Source organism: Numenius arquata, chromosome 20 (assembly GCF_964106895.1).
Source record: "Numenius arquata chromosome 20, bNumArq3.hap1.1, whole genome shotgun sequence".
NCBI classification, from domain to species: domain Eukaryota; kingdom Metazoa; phylum Chordata; class Aves; order Charadriiformes; family Scolopacidae; genus Numenius; species Numenius arquata.
Window position 1 is genome coordinate 2,341,475 of NC_133595.1, and position 22,837 is coordinate 2,364,311.

The 22,837-nt window shown below is 45.0% G+C and overlaps 1 protein-coding gene across 3 annotated transcripts in view; it reads right to left on the reverse strand.

The window, feature by feature from the left end:
- CAPZB (capping actin protein of muscle Z-line subunit beta) overlaps positions 1–22,837 on the reverse strand; it is a 77,198-nt gene that overhangs the window by 5,316 nt on the left and 49,045 nt on the right. For all 3 annotated transcript variants that reach the window (XM_074161759.1, XM_074161757.1, XM_074161758.1), the window contains 3 exons: positions 10,115–10,256; positions 9,460–9,576; positions 944–1,009 (listed from right to left, as the gene is read on the reverse strand). In XM_074161759.1, the coding sequence (XP_074017860.1) occupies positions 944–1,009; positions 9,460–9,576; positions 10,115–10,256 (325 nt within the window). The remainder of the gene's footprint in view (positions 1–943; positions 1,010–9,459; positions 9,577–10,114; positions 10,257–22,837) is intronic.

Consider the following 22,837-nt stretch of genomic DNA (forward strand, 5'->3'; position numbering starts at 1 on the left):
CATTAGAACTGCACTTAGTTTTGAGAAAGATCTTGTAAATAAGCAGCATTTCTTCATTCGGTCGCCTTCACTCAAACCAAAAAACCTAGAAAAGGGATCAAAAAAGAAATACCTGCCTTCCCTTCATTTCCCAGTTCCTTCAAAAAAGGCATTATAGTCTATTTTAGTTGAGAATTTCCTCCTCTCTTGCCAAAGTGGCTATGAAGGTCAAGGAAATCAAGAATACCTTTATACAGGAGAGTGCATGAACTATATTTTGACCAGTGGTGTCGAGAGAAAGAGAGAATTTAAAACAAAATCTAAATACTGCAAACCATTAATGTCATGACTTAATTCTGGAGCCAACTGACTGTTTTTAAGAAGAGTAGAAGAAGTCAGAATTTAAATGTAACACAATGACATCCTTCGCTCCTCACGCTGAGCATACGCGACTGACAGCTGCCATAAACCCAATGCCTGAGGATTTAATAAAGCTTGATACACTCTGAGCTTTCAATTAAAAGGGACAGTTCTGCGTAACACAACATGATTCTGCCCAAAAGTGACTATTAGTGGCACGAGGGTAGGAAATCGTTAACTAGCTCTGAGGAAAGGACCACTGATTTTACAGGGAGGCGGTTATTGCTGTAATGAGCAAGAGACAAAGTGCAAAGTGGGGGGTTTTTGTGTCTACAAACTGTTGGAAGCCACGACAGGAGGGGTACGGAGCCATCAAACCCCGAGCAACAACATGCTTCAGCAGGGGAGTTGGACTAGATGATCTCTAGAGGTCCCTTCCAACTCTGAGAATTCCGTGATTCCACGATCAGCAGTTAGGCTTGACATAATATGAATAAGTAACGCGTGTAAAGGCAAAACCAAGTGTATAACAGAATTCTTAGGTGTGGGAATAAATTTAGGCAGGAGGACCTGCAGCAGGCTCAGGTGGCTCCACAGCACTTACCTCTACCAAGCGCCCGATGTTGGCTATGTGTGGAGAGGAGTCGCTCACGGTCTCATCCTTCTCCATCTAGAAAGGAAAAGACACAGGTGCGTTGGTGACACGGAAATCTGACGGCAGAGAAGGGATGGCAGTGGGTCTCAAAACCCTACAGTAACTCTTCTTTCCACTCGCAAACAGACCACTGAGAAACTCCCAGAACTAGACGAAGTCTCACACATTGATAACAGAAACTTACTGTAATAAAACCCATGAATCAAACTAAACCCCTGCTGTAGATCCCTGGTGTAGACCGGCACTACAAAATTGTCATTTCCTACCTACTGCAGGGTTGTAGATCTACAGGAGATCTACGGTAGTGAACGTGTAACACCCCAAGAAGCAGAGTAACGCAGCACGTGGATCTGAAAACAAGGTTGTTGGTGACGAGATGCACACAAGGGTGGTGCTGTCAGTCCAACTGCTGTGAACTACCCCTGAAAAAACAGCCTTTTCTTTTAATCTCCACCCCAAATGCTACTTCTGACTGCACATGGGGTACATTCTCCATCCTCAGCATCTCCTGCCAAAAGACACCTCAGGCATTATTTACTTTCCAGCTGAAAGGGAAGGTGCAGAGAATACAAAAACCACAACTACCTGCAAGACTGGGGATGTTTTAAACTACTGCAATAATATGAAAAGAGAAATTGGACAGTTTGTAGGTATTTTTACATTTTTTTTTCCTTTTAGACAAAAAAGCTGAACAAACATTTACCTAACTATTAGGGGGAAAGAGGTACAAATCATAGAATCATAGAAGGGACCTTAAAGCCCATCCAGTGCCACCCCCTGCCCTGGGCAGGGACACCTCCCACCACACCAGGTCCCTCAAAGCCCCCTCCAACCTGGCCTTGAACCCCTCCAGGGATGGGGCAGCCACAGCTTCTCTGGGCAACCTGGGCCAGGCTCTCACCACCCTCAGGGTGAAAAATTCCTTCCTAATATCTCATCTAAATCTCCCCTCGATACTACAAAGCAGTAAGTACATGAAGTATTTTGCAGCAGAAATTCAGAGTTGGATCACTCAAGCGTATAATGATACCACGCTCTGAGCGTAGCATCTGAACAGGAGCAGGTACCTGAACTAGGTGAGATTTTTCATCACTAAGATGAAAAACTGGGAGGTGGTGCTGCACAAAGCAATACTTGCTTTATTTCACCTGACTTTGCCCCATATAACGTCCGCCCAGAGGCCACGGCTACCCATCCACGCTCTGTGCTGAGGAAAAGACCATCTCCCCCAGCTCTTGAGATGAAAATTCTGGCTAAACGCGGACAAGCTGTTGAACAAGGAACATCAGTCCCGGGATCCTCAACTGATACAAGATGTGCTGAGATGGCATGAAAACAAAACCGGGAGGAAAAAAAACGTAGTGGGAAGAACAGTCTTCAAAGAGTTTGACTAATCCCACTGAATTCTCTTATCCATCTGTTCAGATCCCTCCCTCAGGGTAGAGTTTAAAAATCTGGGCCAGCTACAGGTTTCTTCTAATAAGCCAAGTCTCTAACAGGCTTGGGGAAGCATGTAATTTAGTTGGAACCCTGAAGGCGAAAGATAACCTAGAAGAGGGGGAGAAAGAGAACAAGGACATTTCTTTTTTTTCTTTTTTTTTTTTTTTTCTCCTTTAGATTGCAGTCAGATTGTTTACGTGTTCTGGAGACACGCTGCCTGGAGAACGGATCCAGTTGCAGTGGAGGGAGAATATCAATCTGACCGAGGCAAACGCACACATACACGTTACGGTGAATTTGGGAACTATCAGCAAATTGACCCAAATCTGGGGCAGGCGGGGAGTTGGCAGCGGGTCATTTACTTCCACAGGCTCCCCACCGCGGCTCCCCCACACCTGGATGGGCCCAGCTCGTTGGTAAGAAGCAGAATCTGAAAATAGAATTTTTTTTATTTTTTTTTTTTCTCCTGCAAAACGTATATTATTACATCTCCATAAAAACTGCTGCCAGAAGGAAAACATTTTTATACGCTATAGAAGGCCAGATGTTACGAGAGGCTGTTTTAATGGAGTTCAGAGTCAGTAAGCAGCCACGTTACACAAACAGCAGAGTTGTTGGGATTTTTTTAAAGGTTCCTTCCGGCGGCTGTTACTGCACGGACCGAAGCAGAAAGCCTAGAGCTGCTTAAATAAAAAGGGTTAATTTGCTTTGAGGGGAAATTCCATTCTGTAAGTTGATGTTAACAAGCGGCTCATCTTCCCCCACTGTCGCTCCCCATCTGCCGTTGAGCTCGGCCAAAAAAACCCTAACGCCGCAGGATGAGCCAAGTCCCATGGCCACGGCGCGGTCGCTCTTCTCCCGTTGGAGATGGGGCGTCCCTGCCTCATTTCCCAGCCATCTGCCGCGAGTCTGAGTCAGAGAGAAGCTCACTCTTCGGGGGATATTAAGCTCTCGATGGCTGGCTGGTCACCTCGGATGTTTCCTGCATGGAATATAGCAGCTGTTTGGGTTTTCTGTCAATGTTGTTTGGAGGAAGAGTTAATACGAAGAGATAAATTTAAGTTGGAGAAACACTTTGGTTCATCACGAAAGCGCCTAAAAATACTAGAAAGATAAGAAAAAAAAAAACCAAACAAAACCTCATCTACCATTTTGCTCCGAAGAACTGACAACAACATCCACAGCTGCTCTGGCCACGGAGCGACATGAAAATCTCTTTAATGAAACACAAACAGACCAACGCGAGCCAGAGGCTCCCAAGCCACCGGCAGTGGGCAGACTGAAGTCTCCAGGTGGAAAATATGTGGAATTATTTGGATATCAGTGAGGCAAAATTTGGCCTCTCTCTCTGCAAGGCGTTATTTCAAACTGTAACTAGATAAACGAAGGCTGTGAGCTCTACGGAGCTCGCAGCTTTGTAGAAATCAGCTGAGAACTTACCTCATCCTTTCGTGGCCTTTGTGTATGTGTACTCTAACCCGCGTAACCAAAGATATCCCGTATCCTTGACCAAACTGTGCATTCAAAACCATGAGCAAACCTGGGGATGCTACATCAGCTCTGTATGTCACTGGTCCATACGTGCTCAACTCTTCTACTCTCTCTTTTTCTAAACCAGCTGTTACACAACTGAACTGCTGTAAAATACATACATTCCTGTGAAGTAGAGTTAATTTCCCAGACAATTACTGTTCAGAACATCTCTGCTGCCCTCTGCGCCCCAAAATACTTCTTGGTTAGCAATTAAAGAGACAGTGCCTCCAGAAAACTGGACAACTGCTAAGGGAGGGCTTAAGGATCGAGACAGCTACAACCTGAAGATCCCCCTGGTGGAAAAACACTCCCCAACACCCCGCTCAACGCCACAACATCTGGAAGTCGGTGGGATAGGCCTTTACACGAGGGCTCAACTCGATGAAAATATATGACTTTCCTAATTGCAGAGCACAAGCCTCGGAGGATTTACCTATTATGATGAATAGCAGAGTGTCTCTGGTGGTGTTTTATGGAGCAGCAATATATCACAGGGCACATCTTCCCCAACGTAGGGAGAGCTCAGTTTGCAACACACCAGCCTTCTCCCAGCTCTGCAAAACGTTCCACCTTCGCTAGAGAGTATTTCTAGTATGAAATCAAGGCACATCTGCCCTGCTTTAATCTGAAATCCCAGGCTTCGCTTCCCCTACAACTTTATATCCTCCCTTTCCCACACCTTCGTGTGTAAATAAACTATAGGTTTTGAGCCAGGTTCTTTCTCAGCAAACTTGCACTTCCTCACAATGGCCATCCTGGCTTTGGAAACACACACAGGTTCTTTGTGCTCAACGCTATCTCAGAAAGGCACCTGTTAGTCTTGCTTTTAAGGGGGGGGGGGGAGGTGTCCAGAAATCTGTCCACCAAAGTGCACTTTTGACTATTTGCCAGAAAACGGGAAGGGTACATCCACTTTGCATAAAATGAAACAGGATCACACAGCTGCTCTTACCTTAAATAAAAGTGCTGCCTAATGAAACCTCAAAATTCAGCCAAAGCAATACAGCGCCGTGGCAAACGACGCAAGTCATTCCAATGTACACAAAGAGGACGGGACCTTAACGTCTGTCGGGAAGAAAATCATCTGCCAAGCATCTGGCTTGGATCAGGAGGGGGTGGGAGTTACCTGCAGTCACTGGAGAACGTGCAAGGTAATTGAAAAGCTGCTGGCATTTTTCATTTCCCTGCAAGGACTGCTCCTTTGGCTGTAAATTGAAGGTAGCACGTCCTGTCCTTTCCTCTCAGACGTACAGCACTTCAACCTGCGGCCCCTCGTCAAGGCAGACAGTATAAAACACGCCGGTCACTCCATCCCTACCCAAATTCCAGCCTCAAGGCCCTGTATTGATTGAATCCTGCCAGCGTCGGACGTGAGCTGGGAGTGACTTCCTCCATCCCAGCCCGAGGAGCTTCAACCCCGAGCTGCATCCAGGCTCGTCTCCAGAACAGGCTGTCTGGAAAAGCACCCTTGTTTAGGAAATTGTAAAAATAGAAGTTCTCTACCTGACATTGCATTCCTCCTGGGGAAGAATGAGAAAGGGAAAAAGTGACCAAAAAATCAGCTTTCTCCTTCCAGCTGCACAAAAAAATTCTTCTATAATGTCCTTTGGAGTCAAAACAGAGATGGCTACATACACCGTGTCACTATGTATGTATAACAACATATATCACTAAAGATTAGAACAAAACTCTTGCTAGGCAAAGGGACAAATGTTCCTCCATACAAAAGGACCTGCTTCAACAAAGGTTTAATGCAAAGTCCAATGTGACGGTGTCACTTCAGCTTTAAATCTCCCAAGTTTTCAGACCAAAATTGTGGTCTATGGATCCTACGTGCATGGAGCTGGCTAAGAATTCCTCTTATCCTCTCAAGATAAAAGTTTATACATGCACCTGTATAAATCAATTATGCATATACGTAAGTTATTTAAATAAATATATATCACTATATGTATGTGTTTGTGTTGTATACCTGTGTGTACACACAAACATTTCTCTACTGGATCAGGTCACAATCTGAAATCCTACATTTTAAACAACATCAAAATCCCAAACTTCATTCAGAACACACCACGTGCCATTTTATTTGAGTTAGCCTATACTTCATCTCTTTGAAAAAAACATCTATAACTGAACTGATAAAGCAAAAGCCTGATGTTATAATTTTCAAAGCCACCAGGTAAAGTAAATTAAAGCTACACAAAGATTTGCAGCTTCCCAAAACAGGCAGAGTCCTCCACCTACCACAGAATCATAGAATGGTTAGAGTTGGAAGGGACCTTTAAAGATCATCGGGTTCCAACCCTCCTGCCCTGGGCAGGGACACCTCCCACCAGACCAGGTCCCTCAAAGCCCCGTCCAACCTGGTCTTGAACCCCTCCAGGGATGGGGCATGTCTCTTCCTCTTTCCTTATTCTGTCCAACTTACAAATATAAAATGCTTGTACAGTTACTTCCCCCTTATAAACAGAGACAACTCCTGTTGTAGCCCATGAAAAACCACATTGGGAAAACCACTCAACAGCAATAGTTCCAAGAATTGGAGGAGATACGTCGTTTCTCAGTGTATGACACTAAAGTAGACATAGGATAGGGCTGCGACCTCTAAGTAATATCTACCCAGAACTCAACATCACAAGGCCCTGAGCCAGGTGTAAGAATACTCAAATACACGGTGTCTTAGAGACAGAAAAAAATATCCTTAGAAAATTCAGTGCAACAATTAGGAATAGCCCAAAGTGGGAGCCTTGTAGTAACAAGAGTCTGGGGACATTCAAGAAATGCAAAGACAGGTTTGGTCAACTCAACATTTAAGCTACTTGACCACCTTTGATCCTAAATAGTCTTCATAAAGGCAACAAAACCCCCATGTTTGCGTCTGATGCGGGGCAACAACATTTCACCAACAGGAAATGTCAGAGAACAGCTATTTCTAGACTGATACTTCTAGATCCAAGCTCAGCTCTACCAAGTCATCCATTCACAGAAGAACAACTAGAATGGCTTGATTACCCGCACCAAGTGCCACCTGCAGACACCAGGAAGGGGAATTACTGAGCAAGTGTTTCCATATGAAGCCGCAAATGCTCCCTGTGGCATTTCGGTGCGAGCCGTGCCCAGCTCCTGGGTGCTGACAGAGGTGGGGAATCAGGAAACACGACATGAGCTGTCCCCTTGCTCCTGCTCCTGGCCACCAAGTTAATCATTCCAGTCATCACTCGGAAAAGACCCGAATTGCAGCTACAAGGAGAAACTGGTTTCAAAGTAATGGCTCTCAGCAGACTTCCCTTTCAAAGCACCAAAAGGTTCTCTTGGCCATCAGTTTATAAGCCAGGATGTTACAAAGCTTGTGACCACTTCAGAAGCTTCTACTGAAACACAAGGCCATCTGCTATTCACATTTTAGGATCAAAGGTGGTCAAGTAGCTTAAACATTGAGTTGACCAAAACCGTGTACAATTTACTACGGATAAAATTATTTCAAAATAGTGGTTAGGACATCAGATTACTGATATCAGTAATCTGATGATATCATACCAGTAACATACCATTCCAGAGAATATCAAAACCTACTTTTGGGGTCTAAGTTTGGTGCAGACTGTATAAAAAGCCTACCAAAGAGTAAAAAATAAAACCTGCTGTCCTTAGGTGATGTGGCAAACTGGATTTACAGCAGAGTAGAAGCCTTGCGCTCAGGAGTTTAGTCCAGCTCCAGCTAAATAAACGGCTCAGGACAAGCAGCTCCTCCTCACACAGCACACCTCGAGGCAGCGTGGAGATTTTCGTTTTCTGCCGTGGATTCTGACGAAGCCCGTCCCGTTAAGCCTTCTATGGCATCCGCAAACAGAAAATCTCCATCCCAAAGCTCAATTCTGAAACTCAAGTTTCCATTGTTTGTGCAGAAGCAGTGCATCATTACCCCAGTGGCTTTTTTATGGTTACTTACATTGGAAGCAGGCCCCTGCCCTAATGCATCACAGATGAATTAAATGATCTGCTGTTAAAATGATGACAGAAGCATGAATCTCCCCCACTAAAGCTTCGAGAGTGAAAGTCAAACTAAACAAGGCCTGGCCGTCCAGGCCAAGGTGTACTGAGGACACCCATTCTCAGCAGACTCCTGTTTTCCTTGGCACGGCTCTCGCGCACCGTGAGGCCACGGCCAGAGTCAAGCCCTTGGCCTCCACTTCACAGCTATGATTTAAAGTATTAGGAAGGCCTGTGATTAAATATTTGTCCGGGTCACCATAACTCGGGTGTAATTACTGCAAACATTTTAAAAGAGTACGCAACGCTCAAAACAGTCTCCAGATGCCTTTTTTCCTCCCCCCCCCCTCGCTTTTCCATCAGCTTCTTCTGTAAATCAACAACGTGGAAAGAAAAATCACCCAGGTCTAGGGCGAGCTTCTGCGCCTACGATACCAACACAATTTCAGTTCCTCTCTGCAATCATAGATCCTTCTTTCCTTCGCCTGGCTGAAACCTGTACAAAAACATGAACTGCTTAACAGAGTCTGCTTTGTCCTTTGTATCGAAAAGCAAGAGCTTGCCCTGGGAAGTCTCATAAAGGAGTTTTAGCTGCTGCCAATCTCTCCAGTCACTCATGACCGTACAATATGCCTCCTGTCCTCCAGAGTTTATTACTCTGCTCCAGTCACTGACTTCCACAGTCCAGATCTTAAAAGAACCGCAATTCAGCAAGGGCATGAAGGAGATGGGAACCTCTGGCAGGTGGCTGGGGCAGGAGCTCCTTCCCTCAGGGAAGTCAAGTCCAGCAGATCCTGCCTGGCAGAGACTAAGAGAACAGCAGTGCCTGGGCAGTCAGCAGTCTGGCACCTTCCTCGTGACAAACGGCGCTCTCAAGAGCAACTCAGAGTAATTAACACTGCCAAAAAAACCCCAAATGTTTAGAAGAGAGTTATGTTATTTCTTTTTTAGATTTTTTTAAAATCAATGCCCTGGTACTGCAGGAGGAAAAGACTAAAGGAGGACACTAAAAGATAACTGAAGTCTCTAAGAACAGAAGAATCCTATAGTCCATGGAAAACGCAGGCTCGTTCACGGTGGCTTTTAAAAGCGAGACATAACAAAGGAACTCATCTTGTAGCTTTATAATCCTTTTTGAATCTTCCAGTATGAAAGTGGGCAAATCTTCCAGATAAAAATATGTCTGGGTAACACATATGGAAGTCTAAAAATTTAGGAATACCAAAAGAAAAACTAAGACTTAAAAGCAAGCCTAAACTCTCACTGAATGTTTTGTATTTTTAATTGAAAGCTCTACTGCCATCAAGCAAAGTTCAAGGGGCTTCCTGGTAATTACACACTCAAGCATTAACTGTTTCACTGTATACGCAGCAGGAGAATAGATGTTTATACAACACCTCACAAAAGCAACTTTTTTTTGTTCCTGACTGGGGCTACTGGGCATATAAATAAGGAAAACACACCTTGGGTCTGCAGCGAGCACTCACACCAGTCTACAGACGTACCTGTCTGGTAAGGCTCCCTCCAAGGTTCATGGTACCAGAACCAGTTTTATTAGTCTGCAGCCACAGCATCACTGTGGAGGTCAGCTTGTAATGAGCAGTACGACCACTGGATTTCTCCTAGAAGCAGAAGGATAACAAAAAAAAAAAAAAAAAAATAGAGACAAAAGGTTAAAAACCCTCCAGAAACTAAACGGTGGCTGGTCCCAAAGACCCTAAGAGCGACAGCACAGATATGTGTAACTCCACTCATGCGGCACAGTCTGTTTCTTAAAATCAATTCTAAGTGTGTATGTTCCCCTCATTTTCCAAAGCAAATCTAGTAAGAGCAATTTAACCTCCTATTACCTTGTTTTTATTACCTAATTAGTGATATTTATCTGTAGACCTTTATGTTGAAAAAAAAAAAATAATAATCTCAGGATCGCATGCACGAAGTAACATACTTTCAATTCTTCTGGGATTCTTTTTGATTACAGCCCTGACTTATCTCTATCCAAATCGCTTCAGGGAATTTTCAAAAATTAACAGGGGAAAGAAGTTTACAGCCCCTAACACAATATTGCATTGTTCAGTGGAACACCTGTGCTCGTTAATTGTCTGGAATTAACTGGGTTTTGTTTTCACTTAGGAATATCAGCTGCCCCAGAGGCTGTACCTGAACCTCCACCACGTGGATGGAATCCCAGCATCCCTTAATCTTCTTTGATCCATCTCCAGCTTTCTTAATGAGGATCACCCCGGCAAAACCATGATCCAGATCCCAGAGGTAGACAGAGGAGACTCCACCTTCAAAATACCTGCAGGATGCAATCCAAAAGGCATGTTAAAAGTAAGAAGGATCCGAGCCAGAGCCAGGTATCAATAATAATCTTAAATAAGCAGAATCTCTATATCCTAGTAAAGTGGGTTTTTTCTTTTAAGAGGGCACACTCTCACCAGTTATATACCTAGAAACACAGCAGTTTAAATTGTTTTATAATACAGAGACTTTAATTACCAAAAAACTGTACATTTCTCCAAAGGAGAATAAAAGTCTAGTGAGAAACAGAGCCGGTTACAGATTTCTACACTACTTGAGCAAACAATTCCTCTGATTCCAATTAACTATAACAGCTGGTAAAAGCACAAGCTACAAAGTAGGCTGAGAGTAAGGCTTTATTTTACAGTTTTGGGTTGTTGGTTTTTTTTCCTTCTCTCTCGCTGTTGGGAAAGTCTGGAAGTTCTTTACAACAAAGTCCGCTAATTAAGACAAAAGGGAGCAAGCAAGTAGCTTTATGCTGCTGTCTCAAGAGTTTGTGTGAAGCTGAGTTGCTGATTTATGGCAAATGGAGCTGAACTGAAACCAGGGTTCTTAGAAACAAAGGGATGCTGGTGAGGTTTACATATTATTCCAGCTTCAGATATGGTATACAACAGAGAGTAGAAAAGACTACCTAAATCTCAGGTTTTTCGGAGCAAAAAGCGCACTCTAAGAAAACTAACAAAGCAATGACATCCTCAGAACTCAATTCCTTTATAACACCAGTGCCAGATGAAAGACTCACTTTAAAATAACGGTAAACAACTCAGGACTGTAGGAAGATGCACAAGAAATAATACAGAAAACTGAAACTGTAACCCACAGCGTTTTCCCAACTCTTTCCATTCTCAAGCTACCAACAGCCATAAGGAATATCACCCAAAAGGGAATAAATACCCTTTCCTGGCACACAACTTTCAGGTCTCAGTGATGAATCACAGAATCATAGAATGGTTCGGGTTGGAAAGGATGTTAAAGATCATCCAGTGCCACCCCCTGCCTTGGGCAGGGACACCTCCCACCACACCAGGTCCCTCAAAACCCCCTCCAACCTGGCCTTGAACCCCTCCAGGGATGGGGCAGCCACAGCTTCTCTGGGCAACCTGGGCCAGGCTCTCACCACCCTCACAGCAAAGAAGTTCTTCCCCAGATCTCATCTCAATCTCCCCTCTTTCAGTTTAAAACCCTTCCCCCTCCTCCTATGGCTCCTCTCCCTGATCCAGAGTCCCTCCCCAGCTTTCCTGGAGCCCCTTGGGGGACTGGAAGGGGCTCTAAGGTCTCCCCAGAGCCTTCTCTTCTCCAGGCTGAACCCCCCAACTCTCTCAGCCTGTCCCCACAGCAGAGGGGCTCCAGCCCTCCCAGCATCTCCGTGGCCTCCTCTGGCCCCGCTCCAGCAGGTCCATGCCCTTCCTGTGCTGAGAACTCATGCTGCACAGAACCACCATCTCCTGCGAACAGCTGAGGAAAGGCAACCTCAGCTGAGCCAGAAGATCAATGACAAGACATTTTAGCAGTCAGACATTTCTGTTCTGAGCACCTACTGCCATTCTGCAAGTACACACATAAAGCAGACAAAACACCTGAGAATTCATTGTCTGGAGGAGAGCAAAAGCTCATCATCCAAAGACAGGAGGAGCTGCAGTGATTGACAGTTCCCAGCAGCTAAGATGGGCGAGAGTCACGCAGATTAAACCATTCTACGTTCTTGCCTCTCACTGTCACGAGCGAGATGATCGCACAGACCTGCGGGTGACTGCACGTTTCTCCTCTTCTGCAAGAAAGGAAAGTATCACTCATCGCCAGCACGAAGAACTTGTCAACCCCTCCCACCTTCCCGCTCCCCTCCCTTCTAAATGCGCCCCTGACAGTTGTTAATGGCACTTCAGATTTGATTTACTGTGCATTTTTGGACTTTACGTATTAGCTTGGAATATTCAAGAACACTAGCCCATCCTTTTTAGAAGCCAGCAGAAGAGATTGGAAAGTTAATGCCAATAACACAGGGAACTTTCAACATATTGTCTACACTTACAGCTCAGTCCAGTGTCGTGTTTAAAGAAGGCAGAGTCACCAGAAAAGCCCCAATTCTTTTTAGTCACACGCACCTGAGTCTGCATCAAAACCAATGCCGACCCCAGGAGGGGTATATGATTCCATATTAACTCACCACATCATTTTATTTTTAATGGGCTACTCATCACCAAGCTCAGCGTGGGCACTTCAGTAACCAACATCCCCAGCACCATCCTACGGCATTTGTCAAGCCACTGATAATATCCCGTTAGAAAAGGAAAGCCCTTTGCTCCACAGGCGTGCTAAAGCCAGACTTCCAGCAGGCAAATTAAACCTAACAAACCAACAAACACCTTTTTTATATCCCTTGGGGAATTCGCAAATGGATTTTGGTTAATGCAGTTAATGGGAATCGCAGTCCCGCAGGGAACCGCAGTTCCAATCGCAGTGACCCTTCTTCAGACAAAAGGGCAGCATGAATCAAAGGCCAGAGAGTAGAAGCTATTGTCCATTTCCAGAGCAAGTCTGCTTACAAAAAATATTCATATAGAGAAGTGGTGAATTCACTCAAAATGAACTGGCAGCCCCTGAGAATATTGCAGTGTGCACAGACAGTTTCCCCATTACCCACTTTATGAGCTTGCTACGAGCATGAAACATTAATTAAGAGAGGGACTGAAACAAGGTTTTTGGAAATTTATTCTTACCTACTGTACTTTGATCCTAATGACATGAAACAGGAAAAAAATAATTTTTATGTGGTTCACCTTTATGAGATTTTACATAAAGGCTTTTGTGGGTATTTTAAGAATGTGCTAAAATGTTGTCTGAAACCACATAAAACCATCTGAAGAACCTCCCGCCAGAACTAACAGCGCACACATGGAAACGCTTTAACTCGCCTTTGTATATTTAATGAATCAAATATAGTATTAATATTGTTTTAAATACCAACATGCTATTTCAATAAAGCTGCTTCGCCATAGCCAGATCCAGTATCTTGAGAGTCCAACAGCAACGCCAGCGACTGAACTGTTATGAATCCAGGGCACACCGGGCTATGTACGAGCCAAAGCCTCCTCTGGGCTTCAGCAACATAGAATGACTTCAAAAATTCCCTCCTTCTTCACGGGGAGAAAATCTCTCTCATTGATCACTACAATAGGTTTCACCTTTCCTCACGCAGCAGCTAAAATGGGATTTCTGAAGACTAAACCCAGGAAAGTGATGTTTGGAGAGGGGAACCTTCCTTGAAACCTGTTTTCTTCAAGAAAAATAAAGAAGCGTTACAGGTTGATTGGTTGCTACGTAACAGAAAACTGGATGACAGATGGATTGGTAGGAATTTAAATTTACATTCATGAACCTGGATTTGCTGCAAGAAGGCTGGACTACCTCCAAGAAACCCCTTCACCACAGATTAAAAAGAAGCACTTATTAATATCCAAGCAGGAGAGGGAACCGGCTTGGAAAAGGTTCCTGGATAAGATACCATAAGCTGGTATCTTCTCCGTTACAGAAATGGATGGGCAAACCAGAGCACGGGCCCATCAACGTTACATGAAGCAGTTGCAGCAAAAACACTTGGAAAGCTCTACACAGCTCCTGGATCATAGAAAGGTTTGGGTTGGAAGGGATCTTAAAGACCATCCCATTCCACCCCCTGCCTTGGGCAGGGACACCTCCCACCACACCAGGTTGCTCAAAGCCCCATCCAACCTGGCCTTGAACCCCTCCAGGGATAGGGCAGCCACAGCTTCTCTGGGCAACCTGGGCCAGACTCTCACCACCCTCACAGCAAAGAATTTCTTCCTGAGATCTCATCCAAAACTTCCCTCTTCCAGTTTAAACCCGTTCCCCCTCGTCGAACATAATTTTCTTGGCTTGCCTGTTGTGGATCCCTCTGGTCACGGTACGTTATCCTCCCGCACACCAGCGGTCGTAAAAGCCAACGTGACTTCTTTAGCAGCTCAAGTCCTCTCCCAAAGCACCCAAGGCCCAGCACAAAGCAGTCAGCAGATGCTTTTGAGATGTACAAGAGGTCTGGCGTAGGAGGAAATCTCCCCATTCGTATTGGGGTACCTCGGAAATGTCCCCATGGGATAAACCACTTTCAAGGGACAGCACTTCAAAGGAAAGCGATCCCTCTTCTTCTGCCCAAGGACACGGATCTCTCCAGGATGTACTCTAGGTTCACCTACAGGCAAAAGTTTGGTATAAAACGATGAAAAAACATAGTCTTATGGTTGTTGTGTCCCTTTATTAACAACCAAACCACTGCCAAATGATATCCCTGTTCTCCAGGACAGCCAGTGTTCTTCCACCTCTGGCAAAATCACTTTTTATAAAGATGCCAAGGAAGGCGACTAAAAGGCACAAGGCCCAACGTTCATTCTCCTTGGAAGATTCAGAATAGCATTTCACTCAAAATCAATTCGAGTTTTAATGTCATGATCAAACACTTAAGTTTTATACCCGTTACTCAACAACCACAGAACTCCTGGAAAAAGCTGTTTTATACAAAACATGTCACACTTAAGACTGACCTACTTTACGAACGCAAGAATAAAAGAAAATATTTAAGCTAAGAGTGATCCAAAGCTTTATGAAGTGTTTGAAGTTTAAGCGGGTGGAGACACAGGATGGAAATTTGTTTAAGGAACTCGAGCTGTATCCATGAAATAGGGAGACTGTGGCCAGAACAAAGCCCTAACTTCAAGGGAGATGCGACAGGGGAGGAAATCCCCCAGCTTCCAGCAGAGACCTCAAGAAAGGAGGAGGGATTAATCACTTTGTTTTACCACTAAAGGACAGATCAGAAAAGGTATCCTAACTCTCCCGATAGCGTTCTGCTTCTCGCAAGCCTTGCAAATGAATGCTGGAGCCTCCGCTGAGAAAATGAGTTTCCACCACACAGCAATAAAAACAAGCTATGACTTACAATTACATTTCAGAACCAAATCACTCATCCATGAAAACACTTGTGTATTTTCCAGTGAGTAACCCAGAGCCAGAGACACTGGGTGGGTTTTTCTATCTGGCTCGTGGCTCTCGCAGCACTAAAGCCACAAAACCCTGATGCCAAAGCACCAATACCTGGAACCTCAGAGCTTCAAAAGAGTCGCACGGTGTTTCAAACTGGCTCGTTTAAAGCAGAAAAATATATTTTCTTTTTTTTCCCCCTAAAGGCTGCATAGCTATTTCTTCCAGCTACAGGAGTTCAGCATAGAAAGGGAAATGTCTCCATTTATTTAAATCAACAGACTTCCAAGAAATCTGTCATTTAAATCTACCCCAAAGGAAAATACTCAGCATTCAGCTACAAATGTTTTTACAAGAGTGACAATGACTAAAGTCACAATCTGAGGAGTCAGTGTCTAACAGCAACCCCAACACAGGACCTAAGAGACGAGGTGAGGAAGCAGACATTTCAACTGTTATTAAAGCAGATGACTGTAATGCCAATTGACCTGGCACAATTTCCACCGAGTCCTTCCCTTCCGCCTGCGCCCTGTCATTTCAAACCAGCGCATAAATAGCAACAGAAATATGAAGGAAATGGCAAATTTCAGCACACACACACCCCCCTTCACCAAACCCACAACGTTGCTGAGGGGGTCGTTTAAATCACCTGCAATCTTGGAGCTTGAGGGAAGGGGGGGAAAAAAAGTCCTCAGGACAACACCAAGAGATCAGAGCTGTCACTACATAATTTCGTCGCCTGTGTCCTCCCCGAAGCTTTCTAGTAACGAGGCTCACGAGCCTGTTCTTGAATAAAAGGGACAGGTTGGTACCGGGAACTAACCAGGATGTAACACTTCTCCCGCTGGCACGAGTACAGATGACTTACAATTCCTCTCCCTCCTCCTCCGGTCCCAGGAGCGCAACTGTGTAACGCCTTCAGAAAGTTACCTAAATACTTAAAATGAAGAAGGTAAAATGTTTGTGTATTTAGACCAGCTGTTTTTCACCACAGTTTATGAACACAGCCCGAAGTATGCCTGCGGACTCTCTACAGGTATTTAACAGAAATTCTTTCCAGCATACACAGGTGCAAAAATCCCTGGAGCAAACATACCAATCTCGTTAGGTATGTGTAACTTTAATGCCAGTTGTACTTAAAAGAGCACATCTGGACCACGGTGGGATGACTCAAACTGCGAAGCAGAGTTGTGAAGTGCAAGAACTCCGCAAGGAAGGAAAACAGTATCCAAACAATGGGATCCAGAAGGCTAAAAATCTCCCAGAACCTCCCATTTTGTGCTTGCTAATACATTTCCTTATTTAAAAAAAAAAAAAAAAAAAAAAGCAAAGCATATTGCTCACATTTTCCTTACCATCCAATTGCTCTTGGCAGATGGAAACTAATGACCAAATCCCTTTTGAGAAGTCACCTGGAAACAGTTCCATTAGCCACCTAATAAGCAAGACAATGGGTCACTTTGTAGCATGTCCAAGCCCCTAACCGGTTCATTAACTCCCAGGAAGCGCCGACTGCTTACAAATCCTTCACCCATCCCTGGGACCAGCGCGCTCCACGGAGACAGCCCACTGCTTCATCCACCGACAGTCTGACAACTTTTAGGCTCTGCCAGCTATAATTCAAACACGGGTAGGAGGGGAAAAGACAGCAGCAGAAGACTTCTGTGTCATGGATTACGTTTGCCAAAGTCTGTACAGACTGAAGATTTCATATGACATATTTCTTTTTTCAAATAGACATCTATCAGATATGCTACAAGGTGGCTATTCTTTGTTAAATTGCTCTACCTCCAATTAACCACCATTAAACCCCCGTGCATTTGTGAGAGCATGAGATAAATACAAGCACAGCCATGTATTATTAGAGATAAGCAGTTCTAAAATTCCCCAGCATAATAAATCGAGGTTTTAAAAATTTAGCCTCACTCCGTTTTTGAAAGCATGTAAGTAATTTCTTACTAGGGATTTAAAAACCTTCCGAGAGCCGTGTTTGAGGATAGCGCTGCATCGTCACTGCTGACCTCCTAATACAAGCTCTCCCTCTCCAGCGTGCAGATTTTATGTAATCACAGAGAACCGTGGGAACCCAAGGGAAAAACTCCTCCTCCGCTGAAAATCTCCGATTCAGAAGATAAGAATGCGGTCTGTACGGAACTGCTCCAAAATTAAGCACCCAAAGAAAGGGGAAAAAACCCACAACCATCAGATGAAAAGCGACTAATTTAGTGTTCACGGCCTGACAGTATGCTTGATTTTTTTTCCTCTCTTCTTCTAAGTTTGCTCTAATCTGTGTAATACATATCAACAACTTCAATATTGATTCTGGTTTGAGTTTTGAGCTGCCCGTGGGCGAGTTAAGGAAAGGACCCCAACACTGCTCTGTTTACTCTTACATCTAAACAATTTCCCTGGGAAAAACACCATGGTTCTAATTTTAAAAGCACACAAACATTAAAGCAGCGAGCATCTTGGCAGTTGAGGTCTGTCTTAAGAGACTTCATCTTGTACTTATCAGCCTAACCCGGAGGCAAGAATCTCCTAAATGACATAATCCTGATGTCACACCCTATTGTGCAAAGCCCTCGCCAGCAGCGAGATGGAAAGTCAGGTTTCCTTAGCGCTGGGGACGCATAACAAATGCATCTGGATTCAATCTGCAGGGCCCTTGCTGTGAAAAACCACAGTAACTCTCATGCCCAAGAGAAAGCCATCACAAAGGGCTAGTAACCATTAATGAGGAACAGTGAGCTAATGGCAATAAAGTCACTTCAAAGCTTTCCGTGGGTTTTTAGTTTAGGCAAACGAGGTTTACATCTAAACACAGACAGAACGCTTATATAAAGAGCTGGCAGCTGCCTAATCGCTTTGGGAGTTGAAGGTTGCGCTGCAGGAACCGAAGCCGAGCGCCGGCTCCCCCCCCTTGCACACACCTACGGGCACGAGAGCTGCCAGACTGCGCTAAAACCAATCACACTAATTACACCTCTTACAGCTGGGGCTCTCCTCTTATTTACTCGGTGGAATCGGCGCTGTTCCATGCACCAAATAAATCAAACTTGGTCAAACGTAAACCGTTTGGTCAAACAGAGAAATAACAGCAATTGCTACAAACCTTGCGAGAAGTTTCAAAAGTGGAGAGGAACGAACTCCACTCGGAGGATCTCATGGTCTATCAGACCCGGTAAAGAGACTTATGAGACTCGGTAAAGGCATATACAAAGGCAGGGAAGGAGGAATGAGATGAAAACTACAGCAGCACTCAGGGAGTTAAAGTCTAAGGGCAGCACTGATGGAGGTTTGCCATTTTTTCTTACCAAGACAAGCGGATGAAGGCTAGTATCAGAGGTGGTTCAAGCATACAATCCAAAATAAACTAAAACAAACAAACAAAAAAAAAGTAAAAAGAGCTGAAAAGGGGAAAGTTATCCAGCAGCTCACAGGACACTTGAAGATACTTGGTAGTCGAGATGATGAGTTCAATGGCAAAGAGCCACAGAGTCAAAATGAGACATCCCTGAAGTTCAGCAAAACAAGGCTGTTCAACGAGAGTAAACACGCTGATTAAAAAAGTCAGCCCTGAGCACCCTAAAAATTCAAGGGAAAGCTTGTCTGTCACTGAGATTGCAATGCTGCACCCACCCAGCAGCCCCTTCAAGCTCTCTAGCACATTTATACAGGAAATTACCGCAGCCTTTCCTCCTCCAGCCGCAAAGAGAAGGGTGATGGATGCTCGGTTTAGGCAGAGTCTTGCAAACGCTCGGTGGGCAGAGGTGCCACCCTCAGCACCGCTAACACCATCCAAAATTTGAGTGACTACCTCCATTTTGGGCAGGATTCCAATCCAAAATTCAATAACAAGAGGATTACACACAATGAAGACATTCTAGAGGTCAATCCTCTCCCAGACCTCCTTCCGCTCCTACCAAATTCCCTGTCTAGAGCCCTAATATAACAAATGGAAAATGGATCAACATCAAAACACAGATAGAAGCAGGAGTTCAAAAGGCTTCCCTCTGTGGAGAGAGCTCAAAATCTTAATCAATAAAAACATTTTCAGGAACAGAATGATTAAGAGGAGAGTTTTATCTTTTTGGGGGGTTTTTTTTGTTTTTTTTTTTTTTCCCTAAAGTTGTTAAAAATCAAAAGCACCAATAAATCCAACTTAACCCAAGAAAGAAAGAGGTAAGGAATAGCTTTGTAAACATGTGTCAGGTTCCTAAGCCGGTCCAAAGTTGCCAGAACTCATCTTGTTTGTAGAAATATTCAGATCAGCAGCATCCTTCCCCAGGGAGGTCTATTTAATCACTTCAGAAACAATTTCTTCCAGACAACAAAGAGCGATTAGATTACTTAATTAAAGCACTGATTATCTCCAATCCCAAACAACAGAACGCAGAATCTAAAATAGAGAGATTTATCCAGATGCCCTGGTACTCATTACGCTTTGATTTCAATCAATCGCGCACACACACGTCAAGCTAAAGGGCAATAAATTACAACCATGTGTTTGAAGAAATTATCTTCACGATATTGGAAGCGGGGAGCCGAGGCTCTAACCCAACGGTGTAAGATATTAGACTTCCATCTGGGAATAATAACCTACTGAACAAAAACATACCAGGGCATTAGCTTCAGGCAGTGTCTAAGTTAAACCTGGCAGCAGGAGATCAAAATTAAACAGTTGTTTTTTGGGAAAGTGACATGCATTTTGGTAAAACAGATAACCAAGAAATATGCTTGTCGTTTAACACATATAGCAGAGACGGAATGAAAACTGAGTATAATTCCTCTTTAATCCAAAGTGACATGAGCTTCTCCTATGAGGACAGCCTGAGAGAGTTGGGGGGGTTCAGCCTGGAGAAGAGAAGGCTCCGGGGGTCAGACCTTCGAGCCCCTTCCAGTCCCTCAAGGGGCTCCAGGAAAGCTGGGGAGGGACTCTGGATCAGGGAGGGGAGCCATAGGAGGAGGGGGAAGGGTTTGACACTGAAAGAGGGGAGATGGAGATGAGATGTGGGGAAGAACTTCTTTGCTGTGAGGGTGGTGAGAGCCTGGCCCAGGTTGCCCAGAGAAGCTGTGGCTGCCCCATCCCTGGAGGGGTTCAAGGCCAGGTTGGAGGGGGCTTTGAGGGACCTGGTGTGGTGGGAGGTGTCCCTGCCCAGGGCAGGGGGGTTGGAACCCGATGATTTTTATGATCCCTTCCAACTCTAACCATTCTATGAGTCTATGAGTGTGCCTCCAGAAATAAAAGGGGGGCAGCCCTAGAGATAGATAAAGGTGGTTTGCATTAAAACAGACACTTCGAGGGAACAACTCAGCACTGAAGATTCAGCAAAATTGTTTTTCTTGAGATTTCACGCTTTGAAATGACTCCACGCGACACTACAAGACTTCCCTAAACTTATTTTCACTCTGCAGTCACCAAGCGTGCCAGCCAAAAAGCTTTTGGGGACAAAACTTAAGTTTAAGAGGAGTCACCAGCGAGCAAATCTGACTAGATTATTTCACATAAATTGTTAACAACCCCCTAACAGGCTGTTTCCCTCCAAACGCCCACGCTGGCAGGTGCCAGCCCCTTGGGAAATGGCAAATACATGCCGATGACTCACTAACCGTAGGTGGATACTTACCACACCTGATTAGAACAGAAATCTGCAAAGGAACGGTATGTGGGTCAAATGGGACTGATACGAGGAAAAACTGGAACTATCTGAAATCCTGGGAGGTGTCCGAGATGAACTCGGTGAGATTATCGTCACTTACTGTGCGTAAAGGTGAAAGGAGAGAATCCAGAGGCTGCTCGGACCGTGTGCTGAGAGCAGAGTGGGAACAGCACGGAGTCTCAAAAGTACCTATTTTTCTATGGAAAGGAAACATCTTCCTCTTCCATTCCCCATGGGAATAACCAAGGGACAAGGACAAGAGGAAATGGCCTCAAATTGCGCCAGGGGAGGTTCAGGTTGGATATTAGGAAAAATGTTTACACTGAAATGGTTATTAAGCCTTGGAATGGGCTGCCCGGGGAAGTGGTTGAGGCACCATCCCTGGAGGTATTTAAGAGACAGGTTGACATGGTTTAGTGATGGTTTTTATGAGTTAGGTTGATGGTTGGACTAGATGATCTTAAAGGTCCCTTCCAACCCAGACAATTCTATGAACCAGTATAAGATGTATTTTAAAGCTGGGGAGTAAAGCAAGCACCACACAGAGCAACGTCTCAGAAATAATTGCTTACAAGGTATTAAGAGGCCCAACATCTTTCTGGGACAGGCAGTTCATACTGGTTAGACAACCGCAAGCACAGGATCCAGCAGTTTAGCCCAGCAAGGCTGGCAACAAACCACAGGCTGCTTCGAAGAAAATGTAGGAGAAACCCCTGTTATAGGAATAAAATGTCTAACGGCCCAGGAAATTCAAGCACACTGGCGCTCGGTGTTCTCTGTGAATGACTGCTTACACAAGAATATTTTGGTATTAACTGTTACCCCTCTACCATAAAACACAGCATAGCTGTGGTTAGAGGTGTCATTCCAAAACATGCTCCACCCCGCGGAGAGCAGGACAGAACAGCCTCTTAAGGGATGGCTGAATGAGAACCCCATGTGTCAAATCAGAGGCTTCTCTCCCAGCATCATTTTCATCCTCTAAATCATAGAATCACAGAATGATATGGGGTTGGAAGGGACCTCTGGAGATCACCCAGTCCAACCCCCTGCCACAACAGGGTCACCCAGAGCAGGTCCCACAGGAACGGGTCCAGGTGGGGTTTGAATGTCTCCAGAGAAGGAGACTCCACCACCTCTCTGGGCAGCCTCTGCCAGGGCTCTGCCACCCTCACAGCAAAGAAGTTCCTCCTCATGTTGAGATGGAACTTCCCATGTTCCAGTTTGTGCCCGTTCCCTCTTGTCCTGTCACTGGGCACCATTAAAAAAAGACTGGCCCCATCCTCCTGACACCCACCCTTGAAGTATTTAGAGGCGTTGATCAGATCCCCCCTCAGCCTTCTCTTCTCCAGACTAAACAGACCCAAGTCCCTCAGCCTTTCCTCAGCAGAGAGATGCTCCAGGCCCCTCATCATCTTTCTAGCCCTTTGCTGGACCCTCTCCAGCAGTTCCCTGTCCTTCTGGAACTGAGGAGTCCAGAACTGGTCCCAGTGCTCCAGATGGGGCCTCCCCAGGGCAGAGCAGAGGGGCAGGATGACCTCCCTCCACCTGCTGGTCACACTCTTCCTGATGCACCCCAGGATGCCATTGGCCTTCTTGGCCACAAGGGCCCATTGCTGGCTCATGGACATCCTGTTGCCCACCAGGACTCCCAGGTCTTTTTCCTCAGGGCTGCTCTCCAGCAGGTCTGAGGCAAGCCGAAGGTCTAACAGTGCAACAACTGCTGCACTTAGACTCACATTTTTAAGAAAAAGTTTGTAATGTGAAGTACTGATTAGCTTGGCATCACCTACAACCGGTCCGTTTGGACAGACAACCCCATCAGAGTGACCAGAGACAGTGCAAATCTCTGCAGGTCAACTCAAGAAACTCCTTTTGCGCTCTGCCTACAGAATGAACACCATTACTGGAAGGTGGATCCATT